The sequence below is a fragment of the Acomys minous genome (assembly GCF_964271855.1).
Source record: "Acomys minous genome assembly, chromosome: 7".
Classification (NCBI taxonomy): Eukaryota; Metazoa; Chordata; class Mammalia; order Rodentia; family Muridae; genus Acomys; species Acomys minous.
This window is the reverse complement of record NC_140488.1, coordinates 3,686,887-3,702,208: the sequence shown is the minus strand read 5'-3', so window position 1 is coordinate 3,702,208 and position 15,322 is coordinate 3,686,887. Positions and strand designations below refer to the sequence as shown.

The 15,322-nt window shown below is 41.5% G+C and overlaps 1 protein-coding gene across 3 annotated transcripts in view; it reads right to left on the bottom strand.

The window, feature by feature from the left end:
• Positions 1-15,322, bottom strand: part of CD99L2 (CD99 molecule like 2) — an 87,881-nt gene that overhangs the window by 24,094 nt on the left and 48,465 nt on the right. For all 3 annotated transcript variants that reach the window (XM_084790402.1, XM_084790400.1, XM_084790401.1), the window contains exons 2-3: positions 3,914-3,970; positions 3,313-3,381 (exon numbers count right to left, since the gene is read on the bottom strand). In XM_084790402.1, the coding sequence (XP_084646528.1) occupies positions 3,313-3,381; positions 3,914-3,970 (126 nt within the window). The remainder of the gene's footprint in view (positions 1-3,312; positions 3,382-3,913; positions 3,971-15,322) is intronic.

Here is a 15,322-nt window from a genome sequence, read left to right as displayed (position 1 = left end):
CACCAAATGGTATTTGCATGCACAAAACAAAACTGGAAAATGGACAAACTGCATCTACATGGCAAGAAAGTACAAGAAGTTATTGGTAGAAACCTGAGACTTAATCTATGATGAGCTACAAAGTAAAACTTAGTATCACCAGATATAATAGTACATGCCTTAACCTCAGCACCAAGGAGGCAAAGGGAGAAGGAGGGAAAATGGAAGGCCAGCCTTGGCTACATAGCAAGACTATAAAAGGGGGGATAAATAAATCTTTCCCTAAACCAAAGCCAAATCAAAATAAAATTTCAATTTTAAAACACTGGTAAAGACAAATTTGAGAATCATCAGAGGAAAACTTAAAAAACTGAATATTGTTTTAAACTGCTACTTTTATTTCGGGTAGCAGCACTGGCAAATTAATACAAGGAAGTATAACTATTGTTTTTATTGAAGTGTGTCCTGGGATGGTAGTGCAACTGTTAATGCCCACTCTACCAGTTCTAGTCAACTATGAGGCATAGGCAGCCAGCTAGCTGGGAATTCAAGGCTGGCCTGGCCTACAATGTCATGTTCCAGGTCAGCTGGGACCCTGTCTCAAAATGCAGGAACAAAATAAACTTTTTCTCCGACATACAGTATGTTTGAATCGGTTAGACAGCCTGACACACTCTCAGCAGCATGAGGCACTTCTCTCTGAAGATAGCTTTCCTTGAATTACAGAAACAAGACTAATGCCTGAAGATTACATTTAAATAACAACTGCTACGCAACTTGAACATGTGTCAGACATTTCCTTGTAAATGAGTAAAATTTCCTATCACCAGAACACAAACCCTGATAGCTCCTATTTTTTAAGTATTTCATTTTATGTATATGAGTGATCTGACTGCATTCATATCTGTGCAACACTTGTATGACTGCAAAGTTGGATCCCCTGGAACTGTAGACAATTGAGAGCTGCCATGTGGGTACTCACAAACACAGGTCTTCTGAAAGAGCACTCAGTGTTTTTAACTACTGACTCATCCATCCTTCGAGCCCCCTCCCCCTGACAGTAGCTGTTGCTAATAATAAAATTTGAAATTTAAATTAAAATATAAAATTTTCAGAAACCTACTGGTAACTGCGCTATAAACAGCTTTTTAGCAGCTAGCTAATTTTTGAAATCATTGTTTTATTCATTCATTCGTTTATTTTTTTTTAACAAAGGATTTTGCTACTGTAACCTTGGCTACCCTAGAACTTGAAATATGGTGTAGATTAGTCTTAAACTTTGGGTCATCTCCCTGCCTCTGCCTCCATAGTGCTAGGATTACAGGTGTATGCCACCTCATATGGCTTGTGATGAGGCAGGTGGCAATATTAATCAATGTGGGTTTTGTGATACTATAGAGTGAACCATATAAAAATATGGGCACTGTGCATTATTCAGGGCACCAGTGTTTCCAAGTGACCAACAAACAGTGCTAGCAAACCATGAATGGGCAGAAGATCCATTCAAAGAACAGGAGAGTCCAGTGGGGCTCAATGGAGCTGAGCAAGGAGGGTTCACACTGACAGTTCACACTCCACACTGCACTTACTCTGGGAAATAAGCACTGGTCAGACGTTGGTGTCCTGTCTGAGAAGAATATCTCAACTGATCTCAAAAGCACATTAAGTTCTCTTTCCTTTTTCTGTTGTGTATCTGCATGAGCTTGGGTTTTCTTCACATATTAAGTTGGACCTCAGGAATTTATAACAGCTTAGTACATATACATATATAAGAATCCAGGAGAAGAGTCAAGTGGTGCACATCTTTAATCCTAGCACTAGGAGGCAGAGGCAGATGAATCTCAGAGATAGAGGCCAGCCTGCTCTACAGAGCGAGTTTCAGGGTGGCCAGAGCTTCACAGAGAAACCCTGTCTTGAAAAAACAGAAGCAGGAGGAGGAGGAGGAAGGGGTGGAGGTGGAGGAGGAAGAGGAGGAAGAGGGTGGAGGAAGAGGAGGGTGGAGGAAGAGGAGGAGGAGAGGGAGGAGGAGAGGAAGGAGGAGGGAGGAGGAAGAGGAAGAATAGGAGGGGGAGGAAGAGGAAGAGGAGGAAGAGGAGGAGGAAGAAGAGGAAGAGGAGGAAGGGAAGGATGAAGAGGGGGGGGGAGGAGGAAGAAGAAAAAAAGGAAGCAGCAGCCTCCTCCACGTGGAGTCTGGCATGGTGATGATCTTCTTTAATCCCAGCACTGGGAGGAGGGGTCATAGGCAAGCAGTAGATCTCTGTGAGTTTGAGGTCATCCAGTTCTATCTAGTGAATTGTGGTCTACATAGTGAGTCCCAGGCCCTCCTGGGCTACCTAGTAAGATCCTGTCTCAAAGCACCAAAACGGCAAGGAATGCCAGGGTATTCTATTCAAGCCAAACATTACAGAAAAATGTAAAATTATGTCACTCTTTACTCTAAATTGTGTTTTCATTTTATAAGCACAGTTATTTCTCATAAAAATCTGTCACATATGTTGATGCATATGGCTTTTTATTTTCTTTAGATTAATAACAGTTTTTCAGTTTTAAATTCTCAGATGAGAAATATTTATAGATGTGACCTACATAAACAAATTCTTTTAAGATCTTCAAAACTTTAAAGAATTTAGAGAAAATGTTTAAGTATTTTCATTCAAGGGCTCTCCTGTGGCCTGAGGTTGTCCCACTCTGCCAGACCATGAATGGCTCATGCCTGTACTGTGGTTAGTAAACTGGCCCCAGGGGCTTCAGATAGGACCCCCCCTCTTTTTAAAAATGTTATTAATCTATTCAGATTACAACTCAATTGTTATCCCATCACTTGTATCCTCCTGCTCCTCCCTCCCTCTTACTTTCACCCTATTCCCCTCCCCTAGGTCTGAGACCAAGGGGGACCTCCTCCCCCACTATATGGTCACAGGCTATCATGTCTCATCTGGGTAGCCTGCTTATTCTTTCTCTGAATGCCACCAGGCCTCCTCACCACGGGGAGGTGGTCACATATGGGGCACCATAGTTCACACGTGAGGACTCACCTCTTCTGCCTCCTCCTATACCTGGTGGCTGGCAGTCATCATCTCAATCACCCAAAGTAATAGGGGAGTAAAGTGTACTGCCTTCACATAAGGCATAATAATCAACCAGAGTGCATTCTGTTGAATTAAATCTAATATTCAGATGGACGGCTTGGCTGGCTTTTCACATGTGCAGCTAAAAACTCAACGTAATTCATTCTAATACTTTCTCAGATGGAGTTGCAGTGAGTCTTTCGTCACTTCCCTTCTCAGATGAGCCTTGCCTTCCTCACTTTGCACTTCAGGCAGGCCTTCTTACCTGCTGGATTTGCTGGGGCTCTGGTTGTTCCTGGCCTCATAGTTGTGGTGCTGAAGTGCTCCCATCTTGCTGAAGGGAGAAAGGAGCAAATTAAGTGAGGCATAACAGCTACTTCACAGCCTGCAGAAGTCATGAGGAGAACAACGTACAAAGGATCACACTGGGAAGAATGGCAAAATGACATGGTTGGAGCTGGAAATACAGATCAGTGGTTAAGAGTCATTGTTGCTCTAGCAGAGTACTCAAGTCAAAGATCGCCTGGTCTGCACAGAGAACTTCAGGGCAGCCAGGGCTAAATAGAGAGACCCTGACTCCAAAAAATGAAAGAGCTGAAACAGGTCAAAGTTCTCTTTTTGTACAGCAGGAAAAAAGCTAAGACAGATGCATTCTCTCTCATGTATTCAATATATCTTAAATGAAAAAAGATGACACACACATATGGCTAGATGATAAAAGCCTTGCACATGTAAGAGAAAACAAACAGATGGACAAAGATGCAACTAATCTCCTCATATGTGTCTGCTTTTCTTAAGGGAACACTGTGCGTCTGGTCCAGGCTGATCGCTAGTGGTTGCTTTTTGTAATTGCTTGCTTGACTCACGCTTTACTGAAGAAGTATCTTTCAACGCATCCTCCAGATCAAAGTCTTGCGAGTCTCCTACAAATAAGATAATTTTAAGTTTAGTTGGTTTTTAAAATAAAACACAGTAACACGGAAATATTTTCTTTGTGCTTACTATTATAATTTGTGATTCTACGAACTGAACCCAGGATCTAGACTGTACTGGGCAAGTGTTCTACCTTGAGGTACACTCTAAAACTACTCTTTTTTTTTTTTTTTTGAGACAAAGTTTCTCTGTGCAGCCTTGACTATCGTGAACTCACTTTGTAAACCAGGCTGGCCCTCTGCATCCCATGGGATTAAAGGCATGAACCACCATCTGCCAGGCTCTTTTTTTTTTTGGTTTTTTTTTTTTTGGTTTTTCGAGACAGGGTTTCTCTGTATATAGACTTGGCTGTCTGTACTCGGTTTGTAGGCCAAGCTGTTCTTGAACACACAATGATCCACCTGCCTCTGCCTCCTGAATGCTAGGATTAAAGGTATGTGCCACCATGTCAAGATCAAAAATATACCCTTGATGTGGCCTTTGCCATTTAAAAAAGTAAGGGGATGGGAATACAAATGGAAAACAAAAGAAAGCAAAAGTATCTATATTTACAACAGAAAAAAAAAAATAGGCCAGCGGTCAAAATCAAAACACTCCAACATGGTAGAAGGAAACAGATCATTAGGTAATACAAAAGGGTTAATTCATTGAGAAGTCAGGAGCTCCAATGTATGAAGCAGTCATTAATAGATATGAACAGACAGTGTAACACAGGAACAGGAGAGTTCCATCACTGCATATTCAATCTAAACATAGTAAGAAAACACTGGCTTTTATAAGTACTTACAGACCACTCCACTAATGCGCACATGGGAATATCACAGATCATGTGTCAGCACACAAAGCACATCCCTGCAGTGACTGCAGAAGACTAGAATCATATCAAGTAGTTTTCTGACTGCAATAGCATGAAACTAAAACTGAACGGAGGGAGAAAGCTAGAGGAACTCACAAATATATAGAAATTAAACAACACTCTTCTCAACAATCAATAAGACAATGAAAAAAATCAAGAGGGAAACTAAACAGTATCTTGAGACAAAGAAAAATAGAAGCAAATATACTCAAACTGAAAGCAATGCTGAAAGGAAAGTCTCCATCATAATGGGCCTCATGTTACACCTCAGAAAGCTAGAAAATAGAACAAAGGGAAAGCCAAACATAGTAAAACATTAAAACAACAACAACAACAAAAACACTAAGGTCAGAATGGAAATAAACTAGAAACTAGAAAATCAGGCTAGCTGGGAAGATGGCTCTGTGTATGAAATGCCACCAAGTGCAGCTTTTCCCTGGCCTCCTGGGGAACCAAACTCCTGTCCTTATACCCAAGACTGGAGTTAAGATGCTTGTGACCTGCCATGTGGGTGCTGAGAATCAAACCCAGGTCTGCTGGGAAAGTAGTCGATGTTCTTAACTGCTGGGCCATCTCTCAAGCCCCACACAAGAAACAGTTGAATTCAAAGAAACATGCAAGCCTCCAAGACCAACTCAGGAAGAAATAAGAAATATGAATAGACCAAAAGTGACTAAAGAGAGTAATCCAGTGAGAAAAAGTCTCTCAGAGTTCACCATTAATTCTATCTACAATTGAAAAGGTAACCTATCTTTACACACACACACACACACATACACACACACATACACACACACATACACACACACACACACACACACACACACACACACACACACACACACACACGGCATGGGATCCATTTCCAAACTCATTTTTCTCATCCCAAAGGACACTACAAGAAAAGTACAGGACAACATTCCCTGATAAACACAAAGGCAAAATTCCTCAACCAAATACTATCACATAAGACAACACATTAAAATACCTTTCCCCATTGTCAAACAGGAATCATCCCAGGGATAAAAAAATCATCCTAAATCAATATATGCAATACAGTATACTAACAAATACACATGATACTGAGCAAAGCTACATGATTATCACAATAAATGTAGTAATGCATTTGACAAAATTCATTATGTTTGTGTTTAACACTATCATAAACACAGAGCCAATAGCTAATACCATAATCTACATGTTTTTACAGCACAAGAAAGAATATGCCATTATGGAATCAACCTAGATGTCCTTCAGTGGTTAAAAGGATTTTCTAATGTGGTATATGTGTTCAATTGAATATTATTCACCTATACAGAATAATAAAGTCATGTACTTTGCAAGAAAAGGGATGAAACTTAAGTTTCATTGTAAAAAGTTTCATTCAGAAAGCTCATGTCACACACTTTATCTCGAGTACAGATCTTAGATTTGAATTTTTATTTATTCTTAATTTTAAAAAATATATGTATGTGTCTATTTATGGACATAGGTGCAGGTGCTCCTGGAGGCCAGAAGTAGGCGTCAGATCCCTGGAGATAGAGTTACAGATGGTTGCTAGCTGCTTACCATGGATGCTGGGAATCAAACTCATAATGACTGAATTATCTCTCAAGTCTGAGTACAGATTTAAACAAATACCTGAGGAATAGAAAAAAATCAAAAGTCACAGATATTGGGGTACAGTTTAGAATAAGCCAAACCCCTGTGAGGTCAGTATGGAAAGTTAAGACAGCCAGACATTGACCAGCCAAAGGCATCATGCCCCTGATTTCAAACTACAAGTTGGGTAAGAATAATATAAAAAATCAGAAATTCAAAATGATCTAAAAGCTATGTAAGGGATGATCTGACTCTGCCAAAAATAAAAGCAGAACAATGGTGGTATAAAATAGGCAACCCCGAAATAAACCCAAGTGTAACCCTTATAGAGTGTTGCTTTTTGAAAATGCACAAAGGGTTAAGGATGGTGTCCTCAGAACTGCTGGTGGGAAAACAGGAAAAAAAAATCAGAACTTTATTCTAGTATAGCAACCAACTCAAAATTAATTTTAAATTGATTAAATGCAATATCCAAACCTGTAGAGCTACTAAAAGATGTAGCAGGCATTGGTCCAGCTGACAGTTTCCTGAAGAGCAATCCAAAAGCATAAGCATAAAAGCAAAATACAAGGGTGGGTTGTAGCTTGAAAGTCAAGTGCTTGCTCAGCATGTATGAAGCCCTGGGTTCAACTCCTGGCACCACAAAAAACAAACACAACAAAAGTAGACTAATGGGTTGTATCAAACTAAAATGTTTCAGTGTAGCTAAGGAAACAATCAGCACAATTATGTGACAACTCTAATCTCACAATAGCTAATACCCAAAGTGTATAAAGAACTCACAACTCAATAAGATAAAGGACATTTCTCCCAGAGAAATGATAGGGTCAACAGGTTTAAAAAAAAAATAAGGTACAATAACTCTAACCTTTGGGGAAATGCAAATTGAAAGTATAGTGAAGCTAGGCATGGGGGCGCGGGTACGCCTTTACTCTTTGCACTCAGGAGGCAGCAGCCTGAAGATCGCCACTGAGATGCTGCCTGCGCTACACAGCGACACTCTGTCAGCAAAAGGGAAAGGACGGAGACGGAGGAGAGGCATGAGAGATGATAGGGTGGGAAGAAATCACAAAAACAACTCACGGAGTGTTTTTACCTTATACCTAGTGAATGGCTAGTGCCAGAAAGATGACTGACAGCAGGTGTTAGAGAGGCTATAGAGGAAAGGGAATCTGTGCATACTGTTGGAAGGAATATAAATTAATACAGCCAATATGAAAAATAGTATGGAAGCTCCTAAAACGTGAGCATAGAATTCTCATATAATCCAGTTAGACCATGCCTGGGAACTGAAATCGATATATCAGAGGCACGGGCACTCCCATGCTCATTGAAGAATTCTTCATAGTATCCAAGTTGCCAAGATACAGAAACAACCTACAGGTTTAACAATGGGTAAATGAATAAAGAAAATATGCATTATTAGACTGGGGATACAGCTTAGTGGTAGCATGCTTACTTAGCAGGTACAAAGCTCTAGGCCCAATTCCTAGCATGACAAGGAAGAAGAAAGTGATATGTATAACATATGTCCTTAAAAAAAAACCAAAATAAAAAGGAAATCCTATCACTCACAGCAACACAGATGTACAACTGCCTCATGATCCTGTGTGTATGCCATCTAGAAACACAGAGCTTTGAGGGTTTATAGCCTTGCCTGGCTTCCAGTTCATGCTTTCCGTTTCATGTTTGCAATTAAAGAAGTGCAGCTTCCTGCCTCAGCCACCTGCTGCCATTTCTCCCCTACATTTGACAGGGGCTGGAATGGAGGGAAAGGGCCTTGTGTCAATTATTGCTTGTGGTGTTTTGCACAGGTTCTTTCCCCCACCCCACCCACCCTCCCACATAGACTCATGTTTGAATGCTTGGCCTATAGGGAGTAGCACTATCAGGAGGCGTGACCTGCTTGATAGTGGTGGCCTTTGTGGCGGAAGTACAAGACTGTAGGGGGTGGGATTTGAGGTCTTTTATGCTCAAGCTCCACCCAGTACTGAAGAGAGCCTCCTCCTGGCTGCCTGCAGAAGACAGTCTCCTCCTAGCTGCCTTCAGATCAAGATGTAGAACTCTTGGCTCATCCAGAATCAAGTGTGCCTGCGTGCTGCCATGCTTCCCGCCATGACGATAATGGACTAAACCTCTGAAACTATAAGCCCCAACTAAATGTTTTCCTTTGTAAGAGTTGCCTTGGTCATGGTGTCTCTTCACAGCAATAGAACTCTAAGACGCTGTTCTGTTGCTGTATTATAACACCATGACCAACAGCAACATAAGGAAAAAAAGCTAATTTTGACTTACTGTTCCAGAGAGAGTCCATAAGCTTCCTGGTGCTTTGCAAACCAGGTAATCCTTTATTTCAGTTCTGTAAACAGGAGACCAAGAAGCTGCACATACCTGGCCTGGACCTTGACCATCAGTAAGAAGCCTGGTAAGGTTTGTCTATAATCCCAGCACAAGGGAGAACGAAGCAGGATTGTGAATTCAAGGTTGCCCTAGGCTATACCCAAGACCTTGTTTTTTAAAAGTGTGCTCTATAAATACAGACAACTACTATTTGTTGATTAAAATAAATTTTACCTGGGGGAATAACTCAGTAGTAGAGCCATATTTAGCATGCACAAGTCCCTGAGTTTAACACTCAATACCAAATAAATAGGTAAATAAATATTTTTAGATTACTTCTAAAATAGCTTTCTAAATTATTTTTGTATGAAAAATATTATAGTGACACACTCTCTTGAAAGAGTCCTTTTTCTTCAAAGGTTATAAAGACAATCAAGGGTTGTTGAAATGACTCCTTACATAAAAGAACTTGCTGCTACGAAAAAGTCTGGTGACCCGAGTTCAATCCCCAGCTCTACAAAGTTGCTCTCTGATCTCTACATGCCTACTGTGGCATTTGTGCCTCCCCCAACACACATCATGCACACACACACAATATATATAACTTTTTAAAAAAGACAATCATCCAAAACCACATCAAGATACATAGGGTTGACATCCTTCCAAAACAAACTTACTCTCAACAATATCTCAATAGCAACAACAAGGAAAACCAACGTTCCCATTTAGAAGGTACAAGGCTCAGCTATTTGGAACAGAAAGGACAACCACACAGGAAGACCTGAGAGGATGCCTTTTGCAAGAAAGAGTAGTGGATTAAGCATTCTCACACTACCCTGGACCTCATGAAGTATTTTGTCAACTCAAGGTACTTTACTCTCCATCCTGGCCCCTGCCAGGTAAACTGGTCATTCTAACTGTACTCAACTGAAATGGCTCTCGAGGGCAAAGGGCTGTTCTTAAGAGAAGCTCTCCTTTGAAGTACAACCAGACATCCATTCCTGTGTCTTACCAAATTTCTTACTGAGTGATGTGGGTTCTAGCCCAGTTTGGGCTACATCGTTAAATTCAAGGCCAACCTAGACTACATGCTGAGACCATATTTACTTTTTTTTTTTTTGCTTCAGTTTTGGGGGTTTATTTGTTTGTTTTGTTTTGTATTTTGGTTTTGGGGAGGTTGATTTGGGAGGGGTGTGGGTTTGTTTTTTATTTTAGTTTTGGTTTGTTGTTGTTTTGGGGTGGGGGTTTTTGTTTGGTTTTGTTGTGTTTTTTGTTTTGGTTTGGTTTTTGGTTGGTTGGTTGGTTTGGTTTGGTTTGGTTTGGTTTGGTTTTTTTCAAGACAGGGTGTCTATAAGTAGCCTTACCTGTCCTGTACTCCCATTGTAGACAAGACTGGCTTCAAACTCTCAGCAATCATCTGTCCCTGCCTCCTGAGTGCTGGGATTAAAGGCCTGCACCACCATGCCCAGTTTGGTTTTGGTATTGTCGTTGTTTTATTTTGTTTTTGTTTTTGTTTTTTCTTCAGGCAGGATCTCACTATATAGGTCTGGATGGCCTGGTACTAATTATGTATACTTTTATAGAATTTCCTTCCTTGGATTCCCAAGTGCTGGGACTAAAGACGTGTGCCACCATGCCTGGTATGGTGAGACCAACTCTAAAAGTCACCAAACCAGCAGAAACAAAATAGTGTTTTACTTCCAATGGTCTGTCACAGTCCCACAGTCTCAGTATAAATATGTGAATACAACGACAAATCCCAACTGGGGAGTATTATGGAAAACATCTAACTGGGCCCATTTTTACCTGTTAAGATCATGGCGACCACGGAGAGTCTGAGAAAGCATCCCTTCCTATGGAGCCTACTGGGACAATGACTTCAGACAAAAGCCGTGAGCTCTGCAGCACAATGAGCAGCTAGTTGGGCTCCTAGAGAGAAACTAGGAAATGCTGATAGCATATGGGCAGTGGTTAATAATAGAGTATTCACATAGGTTCCTTACTTGAGATAATACTCATGTTAAGGCTACTGACAGGGCAATATAGGCAATATAGCTACAGTGTATATAGGGATTCTCTGCTGCTTTGCAATTTTTATTTTTAAACAATCATTTTCCTATAGCAACAAAATGAGTAATTAACCAATAAAGATATATGGGACATATAACCTCAAAATTGTTAAAGGAAAAGGATCAAAACACAACATAATGAAACTCAAACCCATAAAAGACACCAGAGGGGAAAGAAAGGGCAAGGAAACATGTACGAATATTATGAACTGTAGTGTAGGGATGTGTACGATAAGTGAAAAGCATCCATAAAATAGACAAAATCCCCAAGACAAGTGTTCTCAGCACTGAACTAGCAGTCAGAGACTTAGATGCTGGCTGGCACAGTGAACATGCCCTGGATGGCTGGGACTATACCCCAGTGTGCGGAGACTGAGCAGCTAGTGCAGCAGATAACCAGTGTACACTGAGGAGATTTGAGTGGGGACCAAACTCTTCATATTGGAGTTGCAGTTTTTTTCAAGTTTGTAGTTATTCCAACATTCCTGAGGTTAGCGGAATGATAATGTTAAACACAATGGGTGCTCCTTGATTGGATTCTAACCTGCAAAGGCCATTACAATCAGCAAAATGTGAATGAGGTCTGTGGAACAGATGGGAATGCTGGGTCTCGTCCAACTGTCCAACTGCCTGATCTTAATGATCAAACTGTGGTCGAGAAGAAGGTGCCCATGTTTACAGCAGAAGCATGTTGATGTCAGAGATCACAGATACAATATGTGAAACTGATCCAGGAATAGGTCAGGAAAAATATTTGGAGAAGCCCACATGTCTAAGAGTAAACCACTGAAAGTGGCACAGAACTGGGAAATGGAAGGTGAATGCAACATGCTAATTTTTATACTGGGCATGATTTGGGCACTGTTGAAACTTGAATGGGGGTCTGACCATTAGGCAGTAATAATGGGACCAAGATTAGGCTGCTTTTGTGACTTAGATGCTGGCTGGCACAGTGAACATGGCCTAGATGGCTAGGAATATACCCCAGTGTGTCAAGACTGAGCAGCTAGTGATCAGATAACCAGTGTACACTGAAGAGATTTGAGTGGGGGACCAAACTTCATATTTTCTAGAATATTTGCAAATTCTCTAGAATCTTATAGTTATTTCAACATTAAATTGTTATACGTGCATCTTCCAACTTATTCATGCCACTTCTAAGCATGTATTAGAGATACATAGTTGTAACAGGGACATAAAGAAGGGCGTACAAAGACACCCATTGTAGCTCTGCTTACAACAGCAAAAACAAATGCGGGCGGAACAATGGGCAGCAGAGAGGAACAGCTGCGTGAAAGGCGGCTCTTCCACACAATGAGTTGCTGCGTGGCTGCCTTAGAAGAGAATGGGGATGCCTGGGTACTGACATGAGACATGTTCTGAAATGCAGCAAGAGACAAAGAAATGTTCTATTATGGATGTATATCGAAATCCACAACCATAAAAATGATCTAGATGTTCACACAGAGAAGCTGCTAATGTGGGTTGTGTCTAGGAAATGGAGAGCAGGGGGCAAGATGAAGGAACTATTTCCTGTTGGGGTTACTGCCTCCTTGATTTAAAAAAAAATCATGTCCATGTACTTTTCTTACAGTAATTCAAGGTTCTACATCAGGGTCTACCAAACTATAAGTCTATCATTCCATTCGGGCCTTCTTTCAACACTATTCCACTACTTTACTACCCAAGAACAACAAACATACACAGCCAACAGTAGCGTATCGAGCTAATGACATGTAGAACTAGCCATTCCCCGACTAGCTCCTGACACATCTGGCCATGTGTCATTAAGTAAGGTGTTAACAGCAACAGGATACAATTTTATAGTATTTATTAATCAACTCCTTACTGAATTTGGACTCAACAGACCGAAGCCATCTCTGGGTGAAACACTCACCATCAAGCTCAATCCTGAACTACTAAGACTTCTTCAAAACCAAAACTAGGGTAAAAGTGCAGTTCAATAGTAGGGGTCTTAGGGAACATGCATAAAGCCCTGGGTGTCATTTTCAGCACCACAAGATAACACCCAAAATCCAGCACAACTAAAACCCACACAGGCACAGATGTCCTCACAATAGACCATACACACATCACAGAGGGTGTCACACGGGTGCCGATCTCCCATGCACTAACTCACCTGTTTGGGATGCTAGCAAGCATCCCATATGCTCTTCCTCTGACTGACACACTTTAGAAAATCCTGTTTACAACTCCTAAGCCCTGGAGTCTGAGGAGGCAATGTTCCAACATCCAGCAGAAAATGAGTTACCTCATCCACTGCAGAAGGCCACTAAGAACGTTAATGGGGAAACCACACCAGGAGCTCATAACACCTGTCTGAAGCTGTCTTCTTTGATAGAGAAGAATTCCGGGAATGTTCCCTGTGAACTTGTGTGTGTCCTTGAAAGGATCTACTGAATAAAGTGCCAGTTCTATCCAAACACACCCGGATAGCCAGGGTCTGCCCTCTAGCACAGTTTCCCTCGGGGAGAGAACATTGCAGCCTGACTTACCGGGAGTGGTATGGGAAGTCAGGGCTGCATCTTAATGAAGGTTGTAAAACAAGTCAAAGTGGGCCCTTGTTAGCCAGTGATGTCATCAACTGGCTGTATACCAGCACCTGCCAAAGACTTTACAGAAATATGTGAACCTGGAGAGACTACTGATGGGCTCTTACATTTGAGTTTGATTAACTAATCACACCTGCCTCAGTTGTCCCTGCCCACTTCGCTCTGTTCATCCTGAAAGCATCCTCTTCCAGGTAAGGGCTTATGAGCATCTTTTACACGCATGCCCTATCCAATACAGCAGCTGCTCACTACATAAAATAAAATAAGTGAAAATTCAATAACTGTTTGTGTGAATGCTTTCCCCAACTACCAGTGCATAATGTTGGCTATGACTTGGAGACAATCCATTTAGGGTTTAGACCCAAGGGCAAATTCACCTCTATAGAGGGACGTGTGCCCCGCTGGCTGATTGGTTAAGAACTTCAGAGGCTGCTGAGCCATCTCCCAGCAAATGATTTCAGAGGTAATGTTGGGACATAAGCAAAGATCAGCTTCTCTCAAGTGGCCAGTGACAGCCACTCACCTTGCTCTCTAAGGATTGCTGCTATTCTGCCTCTTTGATTTGTACATGTAAGCAGTTTCCACGTTTTCTAAAAGAAAGCCCAATATAAATCCTAACTGAATAAATATCTGAATTGCTTCAGTTTTCACATTTTGAAATTATGACCATTTTCTGTAGAAGTCAATAAGAACACCAGAGACATCTTAGTCTGGTAAATCACAGATGTGTCATCTCAAGTTTTCATTTGTCTGCCTTAATGGAGGTCCCATAAAATCTACTCTCTACTTAAATGTGTCCATGAAAGCTATGACGCCACTCAGTTGCCTCTCATCTGGACGAGTGCTTGTGTCTACACAAGTCTAAGGGTGCAACGCTAATTGTCAAAAAGAAACACACATGGCCAATATTGACATAAAGTGCAAGGAACGCTCAGTATAAGAACCAGAACCAGACCTCAGGGACCACGTCATGTGCCAGCTCTTTTGCCTGTGGCATAACTTCTCGATCACTTGGGCTCAAGGAATAGAACAGATCTGGAGGCCCAGGATGGTGGCTCAGTCAACAAAATGTTTGCTACGCACACATGAGAAGCTGTTGAGTCCTCAGGCCCCACAGGAAAGAGCCAGGCATTGTGGTACAAGCTTGGAACCCCACGGTTGGGAAAACAGAAACGGGGGGATGCCAGGGGCCTTCTGGCCACCCAGACTAGCCTAATCGGTGCGTTCCAGGTCCCAGCCAGAGACCCTGTCTCAGAAAACAATGTATGTGACTCCTGGAGAATGACACCTGAAGTTGACCTCTGACCTCCACGCATACACACATTTTCACAGGCACACACACATGAATACTAACATACTTACACATATCCATACACCCTTTTTTTTTAATTAAAAATAAACTTGGCCCCAATACATGGAGGCAGCTTGATTAAACCTGAAATGAACATGTATAATGGATGCTCACCATCAAGCAATAAAGGACTCACCGGAACAGCGGCTAGCAAAGACTTGTGTCCTCAGCTGCCTAGGCATAGGGACACTGGGGCCACAGCTAACACAAGGAAAGGCTACAGGTCATTAAAGCAAATTCACACTCCTGTAACTTCCATGGAAACATTCCTGAAAGCTTCTCATGGGAAGTCCATAGAACAAACCCACTGGGATGTATGATCAAATTCCCAAGGGTCTTTAGTGAAAACACGTAAATACCCTAATGCCACAGAAGGCCAGGAAAGCCAAGAATTCTAGTGTCCAATCTACGTGAAATGTTCGCAGCATTTTAACTCTTGTTACGCAATCCAGACCTGAACCCATTGTCTTGATAAATGTATGCTTTTCCACTTCAAAGCGTGCTGAGCAATTAATATCCTCTGGGTTAGTTAGGCACTGCAGCACTGCAAA